This window comes from Megalobrama amblycephala, linkage group LG14 (assembly GCF_018812025.1).
Source record: "Megalobrama amblycephala isolate DHTTF-2021 linkage group LG14, ASM1881202v1, whole genome shotgun sequence".
NCBI lineage: Eukaryota > Metazoa > Chordata > Actinopteri > Cypriniformes > Xenocyprididae > Megalobrama > Megalobrama amblycephala.
The window spans coordinates 6,319,753-6,341,180 of NC_063057.1; the positions used below are offsets into that span (position 1 = coordinate 6,319,753).

The 21,428-nt window shown below is 38.6% G+C and overlaps 2 protein-coding genes across 4 annotated transcripts in view; both read left to right on the forward strand.

Moving 5' to 3' along the window:
• Positions 1-7,406, forward strand: part of ntf3 (neurotrophin 3) — a 45,159-nt gene extending 37,753 nt beyond the window's left edge. For all 3 annotated transcript variants that reach the window (XM_048155933.1, XM_048155934.1, XM_048155932.1), the window contains exon 2: positions 5,500-7,406. In XM_048155933.1, the coding sequence (XP_048011890.1) occupies positions 5,521-6,279 (759 nt within the window). In that variant the 5' untranslated portion in view covers positions 5,500-5,520 and the 3' untranslated portion in view covers positions 6,280-7,406. The remainder of the gene's footprint in view (positions 1-5,499) is intronic.
• Positions 7,407-11,331: 3,925 nt separating this feature from the next.
• LOC125244290 (WD40 repeat-containing protein HOS15) lies at positions 11,332-18,516 on the forward strand. Its single transcript, XM_048154341.1, has 6 exons — positions 11,332-12,517; positions 12,640-12,682; positions 12,900-13,019; positions 13,107-13,175; positions 17,759-17,851; positions 18,154-18,516. Exons 1-6 carry the CDS (start codon positions 12,447-12,449, stop codon positions 18,241-18,243), a joined length of 486 nt encoding a protein of 161 aa, XP_048010298.1. The 5' UTR covers positions 11,332-12,446; the 3' UTR covers positions 18,244-18,516.
• Positions 18,517-21,428: the final 2,912 nt, after the last annotated feature.

Below are 21,428 nucleotides of genomic sequence, written 5' to 3' on the forward strand. Positions count from 1 at the left end.
TCCCGAAGAAGAATGTTTAAGCTGCTGTTCATCCAGGAAGAGACATGAATGCACATCTGTGCTCCTGTGAGACATGAACTTCCTGCATTTATGTAACATGACAGAGCAAAGCACATCAAGAAATATGGCACTTTTTTGAAAGGGTCAGAGATTTTTAATGCGAGTTTGAGAGGAAAGCTTTTGGAAAATCCTTCTGCATGGATCAAACCTTAAACTCTTGTTAGTTTAGCGAGAGATCACATTAGCCGTGTTTCCCAGAAGGTCCCTGACAATGTTTGCAGCACATGAAGAAACACAGCTAAGTATTTGAGAGCAGTTAAGAGGATGCAAAGGATTATCTTTTCAAACATAGTCAAAACAGATTCAAGTGCATGTGTTCCTATCGCATCATTTGTTGTGCTATAAATTACGCTTTAAGAGAGGCCAGTTGACTGAGTTGCTCATTATGGGCAATTTTTGCAGCTTAATGAAGAAGAACCCTTTTAAAAGCTTACTGGTCGTATACAAACATAGCCGAGCATTTGATCGCAATTAAGAGGATGAAGAAGATTATCTGTTCGACCCTGGTCTTGAGTTTCCAAGTAAATGTCCACCCTGTGTTCACCTGAATGAGCCCAAATGGGAAGAGTAATTGATGTTCATTGCAGAATCTTGTGATTTTGTACACTTTCCCCCAGAGGCTATGCATACTTTTATGGGGGTTGAGATGCAAATAGTGCAGACAAGGATGAAGCATTGCAAGTTTCAGTGTTTGCTGTTCTCAATTAAAGTGCACATGGGAATGATACACAGAGAGATGGTGAGAAGTAGGTCTGCAAATGGATATAAACATTACAAAAATACACATTCATTGTCACGGGCTGTCTGGGATAGTCACATATAGCTCTATGTTCTTAATGCAATGTTTACATGAAGTCGCAGGCCTGTGAACATTTTTAAGAAGGTGTTATGGTAAAATAGTGTGTATTTTATTTTGAACAAACAGCTTTATTGCAGGGCTTTCGCATTTTTGACCTTATTTTGATGCTTGCCTTACTGCCTGAGAATTTAGTACAAATTGTATCCCTTTGTGTCTAGCTAATTTTCCTGCAAATGAAAATTAGATTTGGTTTATCAAATTTAGCTTATTAGCTCACCCTGGAATTAAGCTGGAATTAGTAAATTCTTTACTACAGATTAAATATTCTATTCAATCACAACTTCAGTAATGTGGGTGTTGTGAGAAATCGAATCACTAGCAACGTGATTTTGACATATTTTGTTAATCCTGGAACAACATTCCTGTCCGAACCATATCCCTTAAACCTAACCCTACCCATAACTTATCCCTAAAATCAGAGGGAAATGATTGGTGAATAACACTGATGCAGACGTCTAAACTTGACATAAACTCTAAACCTGTCGCTCAAATCTGATTTGTTGCCTGGAATATTGTTCCAGGATCAACAAAGATGTTGATCCACGAACATGTTGTACTTGATAAAATCACGTTCACCCAACAAACTACAGAGGCAGAAAAATGAAACCATACAGACAATAAAACTTGCTGCTTCTGAGTCATTTTCTGCGCCGCTGCCTGTAAGGTGACTTTGTCGCACCCCTCTTTTGAAGCATCGACGTGTAATTGCAAGCATCACCCCTGCCAAAAAGTGAAATTAGCCATGCTTATTGACCGATAATGAGGACGGAGTGATTAACAATCTCCTCCGAGTGCCGTGGGTCTGATTCTCACTCCTGTCCATTAAAGAGATCTGCCAAACAACAAAGGTCAGTGCTGGAAGTATGCACAAATAATTGGCTGCAAACTTGCACTTGTGGCTGCAATGACAAATTGGATAATTTTCCATAAAATCCAGGTGAACTACTCTGAACTCAATGTCAAGTGATAAAAGATCAAACATTCCTGCAGTACAAGAGGTCTTTGTGTTCGTTTTTCGTCACCAAAGTCTAATTTAAAACCAATCGTTTATGTAACAAACCGAGCATCCCATGACATTATCGCCCACCGTGCCAAGACCTCCCAAACCCTGCGGTTCTTCCACGGCAAGACATGTGGTTTAGAAAAAGATATAGAAGCACCCAGGGCAGCGTAAAGATCAGGGAGCACACTTGATATTTATTTCCATCTTGCCAAATGGCCCTTTGATGTAGCAGCTGTAACCGCTGACTGTCTGCAACACCTCTCTCGCTGTATCAGTGTCATCATTAGTCTTCAGTTGCACTTTGCACTGGAGTCTGTAGTTTAGTGTCACTTACAATTTAACCACGCTAGGTTCGACACCAAGATGTTTTGCAGCGGGTGCCATGGCTCACATTCACTTGTTTTATCAATGTGATTTCGAGTGATCCCAGAACATACAATGGAGACATTCATCTGAAATAAAACATGAAAGCAACAAGTCACTGTCTGGTGATTCAGGTAGAACTGAGGAGGAATGCAGTTTCACTGATGCCTAACTGTAAACGAGTTGTCATACTAAAAAATTAATGCCTTTGATAATTGCCGAGTGAGGCCTACCGCTTGCTTACTGTTGAAAGGAAAATTGAAAGTCTATTTACTGTAATTGTTAGCATTAAATCAATTAACCATATGGGAGACCATATTTAGCATGAGACTCTGCAGCAAATGGCTCACAGAGGACAGACTTTCTTACTTGATGCAATACTGAAAAAGGCAATGATGTGTTAAAAGAACTTTACATTATGGTTGTATTAGCACATGCTTTAACTAACAATGAGCTATAGATTTGTTACAGTATTTATTCATCTTTGTTAACGTTATAAAAATACAACCGTTTATTCTTAGTTCATGTTGGCTCAGGTCTATTAAAGGGTTAGTTCACCCAAAAATGAAAATTCTGTCATTTATTACTCACCCTCATGCCGTTCCACACCCTTCGTCAGTCTTTGGAATGCAAATTAAGATATTTTTGTTGAAATCCGATGGCTCCGTGAGGCCTGCATAGGGAGCAATGACGTTTCCTCTCTCAAGATCCATTAGCGTTATGAATCAGCATGTCGAATCAGCTGTTCGATTTCAGCAGTTTGGCGGTTTGAAACGTGATCCGAATCATGATTCGACACGCTGATTCATTATGCTCCGAAGCTTCCTGAAGCATTGTTTTGAAATCGGCCATCACTATATAAATCATTATTTTGGTTTTTTTTGGCGCACCAAATATATTCTCGTCGCTTTATAATATTAATATTAAACCCCTGTACTGGATTTCAACAAAAAAATCCTAATTTGTGTTCCGAAGATTAACGAAGGTCTTACGGGTGTGGAACGGCATGAGGGTGAGTAATAAATTACATTATTTTCATTTTTGAACTAACCCTTTAAAGGGGACATATTATGTCCCTTTTTACAAAATGTAATATAAGTCTCTGGTGTCCCCAGAATGTGTCTGTGAAGTTTCAGCTCAAAATACCCCACAGATAATTTATTTTTCTGTTTTCGTGCATGTGTCTTGCAAATGAGCTGCAGCTTCCCAGCCCCCTTTCCAGAAGAGGGTAGAGCCTGCACAGCTCATGCCTCGGATACTCTGCCAAAAACTAACAAAACATCTGTTTGGTTTTGATTATCATCTCTATTGTGGTCACACTCGCGTGTCATGTAGTGCTTGGTCTTCATGAAAGTTAATTATTTGCATGTGTTTTAAATCCATATCAATTTAAACTAATATATTGTTTTCTGAGCGCACACAACCGAAGCATGTGCACAGAAAGCTGGCTGTCAGACGGTGCGTCCTGTGAGTATTAAACTCATTTCTTCCACGTCTTATTGCACTTAAATTGTCAAATACACACAAGATTATGCCAAAAACTGTTATGTCAGCGTAATATACAGTACTTATATGCAGTTAATATGAATCAAACAACAAAAGGAAAACAGAAAATCACTCACTGATCTTGATTAAATAACTTTAGCAAGAATACATTTTTACTTTAATGCTGCTGTTAAATGCTCCAATAAGGAGATAAACATGGCGGACTGTGTACAGCTCAGTCAGGGGTGGGAAATCTGGAAACTGCTCGTTTGGAGGTTCTAAAAAAAGGAGTGCGTGGATTTTTACCATTACAGGCTGGTTGTTTAGACACATCTGTGTTCAAACACCTTATAAAAAGTGAATTTTGCATAATAGGTCTCCTTTAAATATGGTTACACTTTATTTTGATGGTCCACTTTAGACATTCTACTAGCTATAAGTAACTTTGGGTTAAAAGAATATAGAATAGAATGTACTTACAAAGTTACTTATAGTCAGTAGAATGTCTGTTGGTGGACCATCAAAATAAAGTGTTAGCAGATATTAAGCAGACAGTCTACTAATACTTTAATGAGAGTCTGACATGTAGTTGTAAAGGTATTTATAGTTAGTAGAATGTCTAAATTGGACCATCGAAATAAATATCAATAATATTAACAGATTTTGAGTAATGAATTTTAATAAATGCTTTAGAAGTGTGTTATTAATATAGTTAACTGATGGTGCAACTTTATTTTTCTTTAGTGTTTTTACAATGAATCCTGCACAATAACTAAAAAAGATCATAAAAGTCTTTTAAAAGTTGTAAAGTTTTAACTCTGTGAGGAACAAATCGAAATGTGAGTCATTCTTGAAAAGCTCAATCCCTCTTAATTATAATTGCAGGTAAAAAAAACTCAGTACAGAAATAAAAGTTATAAAGGTGAATAAGTCATGACAGATTTTCTTTTATTATGCCTTTAATAGCTTGATTCCAGTTTAAACAACGTCTAATCTTTTATACCATGTACGCTAATGACACTCCATCGCTTTAGCGGACTCTTCTTAAACACAGGTTTCCTTGAGGTGTTTTGCACTTTGTGGTTTCTGTTTCATGCCATTGCCCTCAGTCATACTCCGGGCCAAATGGATGCGCCAGACGCTCAAATAAATATGCTATAAGGGAGGCCCTGAAAACTTCATGTCACTGCAGGCCATCTTTCACCACAGGCCCATTAACTGTGTGCCCTGACGCCTTGCAGATGTGTTGGAGAACTGCCACCGTTTTTGTCATATAACATGTCAACAATGAGGTTCATGAGAATTCAGTGTTGTCACAGGGCCAGCAAACTAAAGTTGATTGCTTTCGTTTGCTACTATAAGGAAACCGTTTTTGTATGTGCTTACAAGGGTGAATGTGATTTCACCAAGTACAACATGTTCCTCGATCAACATCTTTGTTGATCCTGGAACAACATTCCAATCAACCAATCAGATTTGAGGGGCAAGTTTACCATTTATGTCAAGTTTAGGCTTACAACCTGGGTCAGGTGCTTCCACAACAGTGTTATTCAACTATCTTTTTCCTCTGATTTTAGGGATAAGTAATGGGTAGGGTTAGGTTTAGGGGTTGGGAAAAGATTAGGACTAAATCTTCGGATAGGAACGTTGTTCCAGGATCAACAAAATATGTCTCACTTGCCAAAATCACGGTGACCTGCTTACAAGAGCGTCTTCTGTTTCTTCACAGGTCTTACAGGTGAATCTAGTGATGTCCATCTTGCTGTACGTGATGTTCCTCGCGTACCTCTATGGTATCTCAGCCTCTACGATGGACAAGCAGCGGCCCACGCAGGACCCCATCAACACGCTCATCATAAAGCTCCTGCAGGCTGACATCAGCCGCAGCCGGCAGAAGCAGGACGAGGGTGCCCTTGACGCGCTTCCTTCCAACACCTTAAACACACCTGCAGTGACCGACTACAAGGAGAAAGTCAGCTCGTCCGCCTACCAGCCCGTGACGGACGTCTCGTCAGAGCTGCTGCGTCAGCACAAGCGTTACAACTCGCCACGCGTGCTCCTGAGCGAGCGACCGCCGCTGCAACCGCCGCCGCTCTACCTGACGAACGACTTCGTCAGTAATCAGGAGGGCAACAAGACGCGGCAGAAGCGCTACGCCGAGCACAAAAGCTACAGGGCCGAGTACTCGGTGTGCGACAGCATAAGCCAGTGGGTGACGGACAGGACCACGGCCATGGACATTGAGGGATTACAGGTCACGATTTTGGGGACCGTCAACACGGGACGCAAGAACATAAAGCAGTACTTTTACGAGACAAAGTGTGAGACCGCCAAGCACCACAAGAGCGGCTGTAGGGGTATTGACGGGAAGCATTGGAACTCGCAGTGCAAAACATCGCAGTCTTTCGTGCGCGCCCTCACTCAATATAAATCTTTGGTGGGTTGGCGCTGGATACGGATAGACACCTCATGCGTCTGTGCGCTTTCGCGCAAACACCGCAGGACATGAAAAACACTGCAGCAACCTAACCACTGTCTTTCTATTGTTCCCTGTAAATATATAAATATAAATTATTATTTAAGTTATATGGAATGCATATAGTTTATACATGTCTATGTATAATGTATAAATATACTTGTTATTTATTTAAGTTTGCAAAGAAAAATCTTTAAAAAAAAAGAGAGAGACTTGACGACAACATGCAATGCCGCTAAGCTACAGGAGCATTGCATGCTGAATTGTGCCTTGCTCACGTAGGACACGTCACTCCACTAGACCTGGACCTTGGGAACAGTTGCAATGGAAAACACAGATCACTCAATATCATATTAACTTCAGTATTGTTCATGAAAACCAGTTTTTCTACTGAAACAGGCTGCCAGTATATCCTCTTCGTGTCTGGGAAAACGAATCACAGTCAGGATGTTGTATGAAAATATGTAAACTTACAGTATATGTGTATCAGAACTGCATGAAATACCTAAGAAATATATATTTTTCGAAGCACTCGTATTGTACACCCTGAAAACATGATGTTAGTGGTTTATAGACTGATGGAAAAGAATCAACGCCACTAGCAAAGCAAACCACTGGAATATTAGTCACATTCCTAGCAGAATATATGGACCAAGAAGTATATAAAATATGGTTTAGTATTTCTCAAATTCAATCTGGGCGGTGTTTTGATTCTAGATGGCCTTCTGGAAGTATTTAGAGAAAATGTGAATTTATCATTTTAGAAATTAAAGGGGAAAGTGGGGACGAAAGCAGCCGAGTATTAAAGGGATAGTTCACCCTAAAATGAATATTATGATTTACTCACCCTCAAGCCATCCTAGGTGTATATGACTTTCTTCTTTCAGACGAACAGAATCGGGGTTATATTAAAATATATCCTGGCTCTTCCCATGGGGGCCGTGATATTTTAAAGCCCAAAAAAGTGCATCCATCCATCGTGAAAGTAATGCATATAGCTCCAGGGGGTTAATAAAGACCTTCTGATGTGAAGCGATGGGTTTTTGTTCTGGCAGATGGCTGTACGCACCGATTTACGCAAAAAGAGTAACCTCTGATGCGACGTAGGAGTAGGAGTAGTGTAAGCTTTGACGTTCAAACAAATAGGGCTGCGCAACAAACTCAAGCTCTTCTTCTCTTATTTCGAAATCCTCCACAATTCTCTTTGAAAATTCTCATTTTAGACTTCTAATTTGTGACCGGTATCTCTATTCTCTGCGCTTCCGTGTTCATCAATACATCATGGTCAAGGGTTACTCTTTTGCCAGAAATCAATGTGGACGGTCTGCCGAAAGCTAGTTATTATAGTTTATGAAGTTTTAAATATGGATATTTTTCTCAGAAAAACCCATCACTTCAGCCTTTATTAACCCCCTGGAGCTACTTTTATGATGGATAGATGTACTTTTTTGGGCTTCAAAATTCCAAGCCCCCTTCACTACCATTATAAAGCTTGGAAGAGCCAGGATATTTCTCTGATTGTGTTCATCTGAAAGAAGGATGGCTTGAGAGTGAGTAAATCATGGGATAATTTTCAGTTTTAGGTGAACTATCCCTTTAACTTGTAAGGATCCGATGATTAAACTATTGCTCACTATTAGTAGTGCTGAAAAAGGGTCCTCAGCAGATGGAGGAGCAAAGACTCCTCCTACTAGCCATGCCCTTCGCCAGAAGCCACGCCCAGCTTGCCAGAGTCCAATCTGACCACCACGACCACTAGAAATAAGCTTAATGCACTTTTAGCCTCTTTTCGATCACATATTATGATCAATTGCAACTTTACAAACTTAAAGAGCGAAGCCAGCATGGATAAGAGCAGCATCTAAACAAAAGGGCAACTAAATGGGCCATTGCTAATGACACTGTAGTCTTACACAGAGGTAAAGCTGCCTTAAGACGATGTACATACATGCAGAGCTGGGATTTGAAGACGTAATCTCTCCCTTAAGAGGGTTTCCCTCTTGTCAGACTCATCTTAGGAGATAAGCAGTTCGCCGTTGTGCTGCAGCTATAAAAAGGCCTGCCGTGTTTTCCTTCTGTACGTTTATATAAGGAGACCCTGTCATGAGCCACTAAGGTGAAGAGATTTCTATGCTATCTAAGATGTGCGAAATGTGTGTCAGCCTCTTCATCAGATTGATTTAATATACATCAGAGTAGATCATGCTTTGTACTGCTTCACAATAAATATGATATACCCAAGACAACACAAAAAGCAAAGCATCAGAGGCATATGAAGAGCAGGCAGCTGCTTTTGTTCAGGCTTTTCTTTGTCACCTCTGATTGGACAAACTGTCCAAGCGTCCCCAAGGAACATCATATAGAACTCAACATGTGCAGTATTGGTGATATTTTTGGTTACCTACACATATTTAATTCTCTATCAGCATAGCAGGATAAGCCGGAATGAGGTCCAAACCCATTAATGCATGAAGCGAAGTGCCAAGACTTTGTCCTCCAAGTCCGGACATAAAGCTTTATTAGCATGCAATCGTTTATTACAATGTGGCTATAAAAAAAAAAAAAATCGATATAAAAATTTTTTTATTGCAATTTCATTCTTTATGAGAGGGTTGTTAGATAAAGGCACTAAAATCAAATTGACTCTGTTTGTGAACGGATATTCAGTGCTTGTATTGGGTGTGAAGTTTTGAGACAGAGAAAGTGTCAGCTCAGATTCGAAACACAACCACGGACCACCAAGGATACAACACACCTTTTTCGAATTTAATATTCCGGCTGATTAGGTCCCGCTTCAGTTCGGCCCTCTGCGGAAAAACAGGATAAAAGCTGAACACAGGAACTTTCTAGGATACTGCTGGGAATGGCCCACACAGTTGTCCAAATGCATTGCCTTTCCTGTAACAAACATTATTACACTGGAACATGAGGATCCCTAAACGATTTTGTCTTGGATGACTTTCACTGAAACATTCCTATGCATTTTATGCTGTCTTGAAAAGCCCTGCTGGTGTCATGCATGCTGTGTAGGATTCTTGCTGCTTTAAACCACTACAACCGACCTTATAATGGACCAACGGCCATTGCTGAAACCCTTGGATAACTCTTTTTAATGCTGAAAAGGAAACTGTGCCAAAACACACCAAACTCTATTTAAGGACTACATGCTTCTTAATAATATTCAGACATGAAAATGATCTCCGGTATGTTAAAATTGAGAAAATTGCAAGGCGAATCTCTATTTTAGTAAAGAAGAAAGACTTGTTTGCTTGCTGGTCGTTGTTTAGTGAAGTAGTTTCTTTTGGCTGTACCCATAACCCATTGTTTGTATTTTTTATTTTATTTTATTTGTTTTGTTTTTTTGAGAGAGAGACTTTTCCCATAATGTCTCTTGAAATGTCTTTCTCATGCTGATACTTGAAGGAGCGCTGTTTATCTGGCCTACAACATCCTCCTCTTTTCGCTGCAAGGGCAGTCTGTGTGAGATTTGTCTGAATAAAGGTTTTTTTTTAATCTTCCTGCTGATTACATCCTTTTGGGAATCTACTGTATGAATATTGTCCTCTGTAGGGTTTAATATCTCTCTTTGTATGTTAAACATTTCAATCATTCACAAATGACCAGAAGAGAACCCAAGAATGTTTCCCAGCCATGGATCGTGAGATGATCTGTGTGTTTCTATAATCAAACACTGACGGTCACTTTAAAACCTGAGGAATCATGGGAAAGAGCATATAGGACTAAACAACCTTCAGTGACCTATAAATACATTTGTTTGCCAGAACCCACAGGAAGAAAATAGCTCTGGGCGATGGTTAATTAGCATATAATCCTCTTGCGGTGTGTTCTTAAGAAAAGCCTGAGACGGAGTGATCTTGAAATATCGCTGCTGAAAAAGAGTTAAATGAGGTGAAAGTATAACAAATGCTAGCGTTCTGTTTACATCCTCATATCAGTGCAATAAACCGCAGTCAATATAGTGTGCAGTGACCATATGTGACCATTCGGACACTTAAGTCACACTTTTTAAAAGTATGGGTCCCACTTTATATTAAGCGGCCTTAACTACTATGTACTTACATCAAAAAATAAGTACAATGTACTTATTGGGTTCATATTGAATTGCAAAACATGTTTGCAGCTATTGAGGTGGGATACGGGTAAAATTAGAGAAAGCTTTGGTGGTATGGGTATGTTTAAGGGTAGTGGTAAGGTGTAAGGGATGGGTCAACAGTGTAATTATAAATGTAATTACAGAAATTAATTACAGATGTAATTGCATGCAGGTGTTTTTAAAATATAAGTACAATGTAAAACCATGTATGTACACAATAAGTGCATTGTATCAAATGATTCATTTAAATGTAAGTACATAGTAGTTAAGGCCACTTAATATAAAGTGGGTCCAAAGTATGTGAATGTCATTGCATTAGATAACAAAACAAGGGACATCTGAGCTCAAGTGCTGCAGGAGCAACTAACTTTACTTTTCTGAGACTTTTTGGTTACACTTTATTTTAAGGTGATGTAGTTACATTGTAATTACTCAAAAGAGTACTGAGTAATATTAATTAACTACCTGTACTTACTATAGAGTTACGGTTAGGGTTAGTTACTTGTAATTATGCATAATTTACTGTTGATACTATAGTAAGTTCATGTAGTAACATGAATATGTAGTAACCTTAAAATGAACATGAATATGTAGTAACCTTAAAATGAAGTGTTACCAATTTGCAGTGGGTGTTTTGTAACTGGTGTTTTGATGATTTTTAGTGGAAGTATGAAGTCATTTCCCCTCAAAATCACACAGGTGTAGTTCATCACATTAAGTACTGACACTCACTGTAAAAAAACAACATTATTTTCATGATTTATCACATTTTTTCTTTTGTCAAATCAACTTAAATCATTAATTTGGTTCAAATAACAAAATAATATTTTGAGTTTCTGTTGATTAAACCAATCATTGTATTAACTCAATTTTTTTATTTCAATGAACATTTTTTTGTTAAACTTTTTATGTTAAAAACTTTTTTTTTTTTTGCAGTGCCGTAAAATTTCAAAATCAGAAAGTGTCAATACTTTAATCATTTAAAGTCTATATGTGAAGAATGAGCTTGTTCTGTCTTTCAATGCCATTTGTTTTGATATTTTCGGTTACACTTTATTTTAAGGCGTTATTGTTACAGTGTAATTATATATTTAAGTATTGAGTATCAATTAAGAACATGTACTTACTATAGAGTTAGGGTACGATTAGGATTTGGTTGAGGGTTCGTTGCATGTAATTATGTGTAATTACTGTTATTACTATGGTAAGTACGGACACTGTAAAATAAAGTGTTACCATATTTTCTAACGCAATAACATTCATACATTTTTAAGTGTGACTTCAAGACATAGGTCACACAAAAATCATAAAATTCTTCCCCTCATGTCACTTCCCCATATGTTCTGTGGGATACGAAAAGAAGATATTTGAACTGAATACAGTGAAAGTCAGTGGGGTCCAAAACAACATTGCACTGAACTAGGAGTGTTTAAATGAATAAACTCACTGGCAATAACTTGTTTCAGATCATAAAAGTTCAAAGAGATGTCAAAGTGATGTATCAACCCTTGACCTTCACACCTAAACCACGGCCCCTCTAAAAGCTCTGGTGGTTAAACGTAGTAAAACAATCCAAATACCTTTCCTCTGGCTACAACCTATACATTTTTTCCACAACAGACGACTTCATCATATGATCTACATTCTTGGGTCGGTTTGCTGCTTGCATCTCTGGTTTCTGCTAAAGTGCCTGTCTGTGTCACGCCACCCTCTTAATGTCAAACACATCTCCATCAATTCATGTTAAGAAGCCTTTATGCATTCCAAAAGATCCAATGACATCACTGAAAACAACCCTGACCTCTGTGTTTATCTGCTGGCTGATTGCATTTGTTACAGTATACTGACCTGTGATCAGGCTTAGGGTTTCTACGTTATGGTCTGAGACATGGAAGCTGATTGTCGATCTGTACGAACAGAAGCCTCATTCAGAAGTGTGAAGGAAACATATTGACATGGAACGATTCAATTAATCAAAAGTGAAAGGACACTGGGTTTTATTAGCACCACAGTGGGTTTTTTAGCAGCCTTGTGCAGAAATAGCTATGATGTCTTTTGCTCGTCGTCACAGTATATTACCATTTATATGAGGTTTACGAAAGGAGACGAAAGCAAACAAAAGGAGAGCTGGAAGCTTTCAGGACAACTTCGGAAAAGGTGAGCTGGCTGACTGAATTTGACAAAAATTACTAGCATTCCTGCTTATGTTTGTGCAGTTGTGTTTAAAACGTAAAAAATATCTCTGAAATTGTCTGAATTTTCTACTTTGTTTCTTTTAGGATGGCTCATGCGAAGAGATTTTCTCAAATTCCCATGTCTAAGGTTTTCATGTTTCTATTGCAACTTTTTCATGCATATTTTTATGAGAATATGATTGACAGCATCATTTAACATGCATCTACTGTATGTCAGATTCATAAAAAAAAAACAAAAAAACCCCCAGCAAATTTAGCTTGTGACCAGCTCGGCATCTATAACAAACAAACAAAAAAAACCCTAAATTAATATCTAATCGTGCAATTTCTTACTATCCACTCAGTGCATGCGAGATCTTTGTAAAGAGGAAGACTACACTTTTTTAAACAGTCTTGAAAAGCAGGATAAGAGTCCGGAGAGCACATGTGTGGAGAGTGAGAGTCAGGAAAAGCAAGAAGAAAGGGTAAACGTAAACTTGTTTGTTTGTTACCTTCTTTTAAACCTCCACAAGTCTGTGTTTAACATACCGATGCTTACGCTATTCTGCTAGATCCGCCGTCGACTGGAGCGAGAGCAGCTGGAACAAGAAAAGCAACGTGAGATTGAGGAACAGCAGAAGGTATGCTGACCATAGTCAAAAAGTCACTGCAGGGCTATCACTGCTGTCTGCAGTGATAACCCTAATTATATTTGTCTCCACCACCCGCAGCCTGAGTCTGTCCAGGGACGACAGACCTGCTTCATCAGACTTACATCGTCAGTCTAATTGTGCTTGATTGCATTATGTCTGCATTGTTCCTAACTTCGGCTGCACATGCAGTGACCTCTGATTGTAAGGTCAGGTTACGCAGGTAAACACACTAATGCAATCATTCCTGCTATAAAAGTATTTAAAAAAACAGGACTTTGGTAGTCTGCGCAGGTGGCGTGAAGTCTGGTCCGCTTTGATCAGCTTTTTCTGGTTGGTAACCTTCTGACTGACCTGTCAAAAATATCAACCACAGTATGTTTTATTTTTAGGAGCAAAGTAAACAGATGATTCCACTAAAAATAGTTTGCGTGCCAAAAACTTGGAGCCAGAGAACTAATGCTAATACTGTTTATTTTAGACAGAAACACAAAAGCAGAATATACAGCTTGGCTTGTCAACATCTATTTCAGTAGACAGCTACAGGTGTGGCCAAAAGTGATGTCCGGAGGGGATATATATATATATATATATAAATATGAAAAAAGATCAAATATTTTTCTCATATTTTGATGTTTTAATCATTATTTGGCAAAAAAGGCAAAACTGCAGCTACATGTTTTATTTTACTATGCAAAACAAATGCAGAGAAAAACAAAAAGCTCACAGGAAAAAGCATCCATTGACTACAACAATCAGTTATTAATATTTCATTGGTTCTCACTTGATTTGCAAGTGTTCATAATTCCTTTGTATGATAGCCTGGCCAATAATTATGTCTGCACAGTTTGATTGCATTATCGCAAATAACTTCAAGCAGAACTGTTTACAAAATCTGCAAAGTTTTAATAATATTTGAAAAAAAGGCGAAGATGTCAATTTTCCTTGTCCGGACATCATTTTTAGCCACTACTGTATGTGACTCAAATTTATGTGGCTAAAATTTAAACCATAAAAAAAGCTTATTCTTGGAATTATGCACTGCAAATATTAATGTTCTTGTAACAAACTGCTTATGATCTAAATTGCTTTTGAATGAACTTGCATGTTAAATGAATAAATGTACAGGAAACATAATATTTAAAATAAAAACTTGCAGCCACAAACCTTGCGAACTTTGGCAAACCCAATGAAAAATATTTTGGTTACAGTATTTTAAGGTGTCTGTGTTACAGTGTAATTATATACTTAAAGTACTGAGTAATACCAAATAACTAAATGTACTTACTATAGGATTAGGGTTTGGTTTAGGCTTAGTTGCATAATATATTTATAGTTATTACTACTGTAACTACATGTAATATGTGTAACAAGGACACTAAAATAAAGTGTTACCAAAAAATTTTTATGGTTTGTTTTTGGTTAGCCAGGAACATTTTCTTAACGTTACCAGAATGTTAGTCTTTGGTTTGTATAACGTTATTCTAATGTTCTCATAGCGGTATTATAACGTTTTCAGAACATTATTTTTTGGTTCCCAGAATGTTAGTTTTTATGGTTTGTTTTTGGTTAGTCAGGAACGTTTTCTTAACATTACCAGAATGTTAGTTTTTGGTTTGTATAACGTTATTCTAATGTTCTCATAGCGGTATTATAACTTTTCCAGAACGTTATTTTTTGGTTCCCAGAATGTTAGATTTTACAGTTTGTTTTTGGTTAGTCAGGAACGTTTTCTTAACATTACCAGAATGTTAGTTTTTGGTTTGTATAACGTTATTCTAATGTTCTCATAGCGTTATTATAACATTTCCAGAACGTTATTTTTTGGTTCCCAGAATGTTAGTTTTTACGGTTTGTTTTTGGTTAGTCAGGAACGTTTTCTTAACATTACCAGAATGTTAGTTTTTGGTTTGTATAACGTTATTCTAATGTTCTCATAGTGTTATTATAACGTTTCCAGAACTTTATTTTTTGGTTCCCAGAATGTTATGGTTTGTTTTTGGTTAGCCAGGAAAGTTTTCTTGACGTTCCCAGAACATTCTCATAACATTATTATAACGTTATTATAACGTTCCTAGAACATTTGTTTTTGGTTCCCAGAGTGTTACTCTAATTTTAATCTAACGTTCCCTAAACATGACGATAAACTATGTACATGCATTACATGCAGTGTGTATGCAACACTCAATGAGTGATCTGTGAATGGTCTGTGGGCTGAGCTAAAACTGTGCGTGCAAGATGCAACGCTGGAAAGCACATGCTACCGTGTAGCTGTTGTTCAGGACGCTCAGGGACTGTTTGTGTGAGTTGATGAAGCCCCCAGCTGCACATGATCTGTTGCCAGTAAAGTCGCATCTAACAGCCAAGTGTGAGGTCACTGAAGGACAGCCATGTTGTTGTTGTCCACTTGGCCGTTGTCATAAATTCAACAGCTTGAGGAATTCCTGCAACGCCTTTTTTAACTCCAAGCTCGTTTAAGAAGAAATCCCAATGGGATTAAGTTAAAAAAAAATTACTCTCTCAGTCAAGTCGGTGGAATTGCCTTCTGCCTTTGTAATTCCTAAAGGCTACAAACAGACAGTCCGCCACTCTCGCTTCCTTCCTCTCCAGCTGCTCAGTCTCAAGTTTTCAGGGTTGCAGCGTGTCCATCCTCTGATTAATGTACCTGAGGGTCTGGGAGGATGTACTTGCTTTTGTTTCCCATGTGCATTCTATTTGATCCTGTTATCATTCATAACCTACATCCCCCAAACCACAGATATCAACAGATAACCCCACCCTCCGTGTGTTTGTGAGTGTGTTACTGGGAGAGAACAGCCTGTGACTGTTTCAGTCCTGTTTCAGTGTGTTTCAACGTCTTCCATATGCTGAGTACAGCTACGTTAATGCCTGGCCTATATTATCACATTAGAGACGGGAAGTAGCACCCACAGAAGATCTAACTGAAACCTACATAGGTCAAAGGTCAAGCCTAGCCTCATTCCTTCAGCCCTACATCAGGGCCTGCCTCACTGCATCGGCCCTCGGACACAACCACGTTTGTTTCTAAGCAATAAGAAGCTTAAAATAACATCTGACAGTTTGGAAATGAATGGCTGTGTAATTTCTGCTGAAGATCAAACCAGCTTTCTACTTTCACAACCACGTGCACTTTAATATGTAGCAAGTCAAATTAACATATTAATGCCTAATTAGTATCTAGCAAATTCTGATTATGATTAAAGTATTTACATGCAAAGTGATTAGCCAATCATAACAGAGGTCATTTGAATATTGTCTTAAAAGTACAGTAGTGGCCAAAAGTGATGTCCGGCCTCGAAAAATTTACATTTTTACCCTTTATTCAAATGTTATTAAGAATTTGTAAAAGATTTTGTAAACATAATGCGTAATTGTGCTTTGAGTCAATTGTTTTATTTGTGAAAACGCAGTGAAACATGACAATTTTTGACCAGGCTGTCATACATAGAAAGTATGAACACACCAATGAAATATTACCAACTGATTATATTGTAGTCAATGTATGCTTTTTCTTGTGACCTTTTTGTTTTTTTTTCTATGCATTTTTTGCATAGTAAAATAAAACCTGTAGCTGTCAGATAAATACCTTAAAGGGGACCTTTTACAAGATGTAATATAAGTCTCTGGTGTCCCCAGAATGTGTCTGTGAAGTTTGAGCTCAAAATACTCCACAGATCATTTATTATAGCTTGTCAAATTTGCTCCTATTTGGGTGTGAACAAAAACACGCCGTTTTTGTGTGTGTCCCTTTAAATGCAAATGAACTGCTGCTCCTGGCCCTCTTTCCAGAAGAGGGCGGAGCTTTAACAGCTCACACTTCGGTTGCTCAAAAAAAAAAAAAAAGATGGAGAATCTCACGCAGCCAAAATGAGGATTGTCAGTAACGGTGTTCAGCCTTACATTGTTCAAACCGGAGTCACTGATGGAAAGACTCAGGAAGAAGTTACAACTTTTAGAATGCATCAGCCCAAGAAGAAGCTTGTTGTAGTCCCTACCAGCCATTTCTTGTAGTCCTTAAAAAGTGATTTCTGTAAAAGAAAATATCTTCCTTTGCATTGAACTTTGAGCGTCGTAACTTTGCAGATGTTGTTTATGCTCAAACAGCAACATTACACACTAACTAAAGTAAAAAATAAAAAAAGTGAAATCGTAATCAAGGACCCCTTTAACCAAGTTCAGTATTTTGTTCTTCTCTCATATTTAAAAAATTATATCTTTATAAACAAATATCCCCTCTGGACATCACTTCTGGCCACTACTGTACAAATAGTGCAAACATTATTTCTAAGAGGATGGAAAATGTTATGTAAGGCTAAAATTGGTACAAGAATCCTTGACTAACATTATAAGTGGACTGAAGCATTTAAAAGCAAAAAATGCTTCATAAATATAGCCCCTTAATGCTATTTTCAAAATGAATGGTTTCATAACAACAGCCTAATATTATTACAAAGCTGAATGCCCCTCAATATACCCACTATTAGAATCCTGTTTTCACCATTTCTGACCCTCTCAAGAACTATGAACATGCTGTGTATTTGTGTCTGTAAAAGGAGAAAGAAGGGCAGTGGAAAAGTCATGTGGCCGAGCTGGCGGTCCAACGCAAGGCAATCCGTGCAAAACTAGACCGACTGCGAGAATTTAGGGTGAGTTTTGATAATAAACACACATGCAGATAGACCAACACACACACACACACACACACAGAAACACTACTACAGTCCCCAGGTACAGATGTGAGGCCCAAAAGCAGTATGACTGAACGTGACCAGATGTTGAACATATCTAATGCAAAGTGTGCTAACCAATACCATACCTACCTGACTCGCAGCAATGGACAGGCGCAGATTACATCTACAGACACCAAAAAATTCAAGAAGGAAGTTCACCTACAGTGTATCTTCATATATCATCGCAGACACTAATGCATCTCATTTTTAATTTCCAGGACTTTCAGAAGCAAGTTGTGCTTCAGGATCTGGGTCTGGATCCTGCTTCTGCAAACGAGACCGTCAAGCACCTTCTGATGAGACTGTAACTGTGTTTACTATTAAACGGATAAACTCTAATCCGTTCAAGCACTAGCGAAGCTTTATATGATATATTACAGGTGTGTGGTCAGATAACTTCCGAAGATGTGTTAATATTAGACGATTAGCGAAAAAGCATGTAACTTAAGTGAAATCATATATCTACCTCCTCTTCGAGCTCAAAGACACTAACCGAGTGAGTTACGGCTCAATTGATGTTCAAAATGATTAAATAACAAGCTCGCTGACTGTGTGGCAAATAAATCACAGCTAACGACGTATTGTGTGTCACATGTCTGATGTTTCACTGTAATATTGCAGCAGATGAGTATAAATAGACAATAAATCGCATGACTCTGCGGTGAGGAGGGAGACCTGAGGTAAAGAGCGAGAGCAAGACAAACAGAGGAGCTCAGATTCAAAAGAGAACAAGAACCAATTAATTCTCGTGTCTTTCAAAGTCTTTTATGCATCTTTGGTGATCTCTGGCACAAAAGATGAGAATAGAGAATGCAAAAGAAAGGATGGAAGAGAAAGAAACAGGTGGTTCCTGTGGTACAGGTCTAGCATTAAGGTAGAAGAACACAGCAGAATCATGTTACAGCATGTCTGACCCCTGAGGGCAGGAAAATGCCACAGTCTCCAGTGTCCTCACATCCCAGAATTCCTTTCTGCACGCTGCGGCTCTACATCACCTCCATGTGCTCTGTTGTGTTTATTTCATGGCAGACACACTGAGTTTGTGTAGCTGGGCTGTACAGCTTTGATTTATTCCACACCCTCGATATGCACTGCAGAACACATTTCAGTGAAATGCTACCTTACGACATGCTAGAGTCTTTTCCAAAACAAGCGTTCCAGTAAATAGTTCTAGGCAATTCATCCCACCACACTGATGCATTCCATCTGGAATCAAATAATTTTCCCTCTAGCATTCCCATACACCTCTCCAGACTCCAATTCATTTAGCACATTAAATGTTTCTAAGCTATTTTGGGTCATTCAACACTCATTTTAGTTCTTTTCTCATTTTGAGCATTTCTAGGCATTCTCATAACCGTACAAGGTTTTTCGGTGGTCAAAGTAGAGCACTAGGGCTATGTACAGAATAGCATACTAACATACTCTGTATTTGGTATGTATACTGTGCACATTATGCCAGTTTTCAGTATGCGTGAAATACCTAAATTCAAAATTTGCAATATACACTGATCAGGCATAACATTATGACCAACTTCCTAATATTGTATTGGTGCCAAAACAGCCATGACCCGTCGAGGCATGGGCTCCACTAGACTCCTGAAGGTGTGCTGTGGTATCTAAGATGTTAGCAGCAGATCCTTTAAGTCCTGTAACTTGTGAGCTGGAGCCTCCATGGATCGGACTTTTTGTTCAGCACATCCCACAGATGCTCGATTGGATTGAGATCTGGGCAATTTGGATCTGGGCATCACACTGCCTCCGTTGGCTTGCCTTTTTTCCGTAGTGGATCCTGGTGCCATATGTAAGAGACGCACACGCAGCCGGCCATCCATACACAACAAACTGTGATGCACTGTGTATTCTGACACCTTTCTATCAGAACCAGCATTAACTTCTTGAGCAATTTGAGCTACAGTAGCTCGTCTGTTGGATCGGACCACATAGGCCAGCGTTCGCTCCCCACGACCCTGGCCGCCCATGACCCTGTTGCCTTTTCACCACTGTTCCTTGCTTGGAGCACTTTTGATAGATACTGACCACTGCAGACCAGGAACACCCCACAAGAGCTGCAGTCTAGGAGATGCTCTGACCCAGTCGTCTAGCCATCACAAATTGAACCTTGTCAAACTCACTCAAATCCTTACGCTGGCCCATTTTCCCTGCTTCTAACACATCAACTTTGAGGACAAAATGTTCACTTGCTGCCTAATATATCCCACACTCACTAACAGGTGATGAAGAGATAATCAGTGTTATTCAACAGGAATTAGTACCAGTCATTAGCCCCTTTCACACATCTTTGGTAAATTACTCTTATGAGATCATGTGTGAACAGGACCTTTCCAAAAATACCGGTAAATCAGTTCTGGCATTTTCCTGGTGTGAGAAGTTGTAACATTACCAGTAAATTACCGTGAACCAAGAATGCAGATTACTACTGGTATGAGCACGTACAAGGTCAGAACCTACTGATTTAAGAAGTTTGCTTTGAGCCAATCATAAAGCTCTGTCGGAGCTGTTTAGGCAAGTTCCGATGCTTTTAGCTAGACGCTAGATGAACATCTGACCGTTGCGCTGCATCTCACGTTCAAGACCCTGACTTCTTTTCCAATCATCACTGATGCTATTGTATGAATCTCTTCTCTTAATCCAGGTGAATGAAGAAAGCGGCTCAGCATTTAAAGGTCTTTTCTGATGAGTTTACCGGTATTTTGGTACTGATGGTATCTTACCGGGAAAAATATGGAATGCCGTTGCTTGTGTGAACAGTGCATTTGTGTATTTACCGGAAAAGTAGTTCTGGTAATTTTACGGTGATTTACCAGGATTGCTGTGTGAAAGGGGCTATTATTTTATTACATAATTTCATAAAAAATATATGGATATTTTTGGGATATATAATAATCAGGTCATGTCACGTATGACAACAACATTTCACTCTTTATAGTTGCGTTTTTTTAAGTTTTGAAAAATTGTAGTCAGGGCACTTATGATATTTAGCAAGTTAGACCTATTAAGCTAGTATTCCATTCCGAACGCAGCCTAATCTGGGAAAAGAAGAAAAAGACAGGAAATGAATGGCTATCACTCACAAATCAGGTCATCTGAAGGTTCAGTCTAGTTGACTATGGAATGTGCCATTGGCAGAGCTTCCGTGGAAACGCACAATAGTGCGATCTTCAAGTTTAGCTAACACCTGAAACCATGTGAAAGCCTGGTGTGTAACGACTCCAGATAAAAGCCAGTGCTTTAGGCCATTTAAGACAAGTGAACCTGAAAGCAACCCCCAGTGCCTCTTTTGCTTTTAGACACTATGTGTTATGTTAAACTACTATATAAAGAATCTAAACAACATCTCTAAAACATAACATTGAGCGAAAAATTGCATGGCTATTACAAGAAAACACAATATTATTAACAGTGGAAATGTGCATGCAAAGAATAATTATCCAGAAAACACACATGCAGCTTGGGAATTGTGAAACTCTGC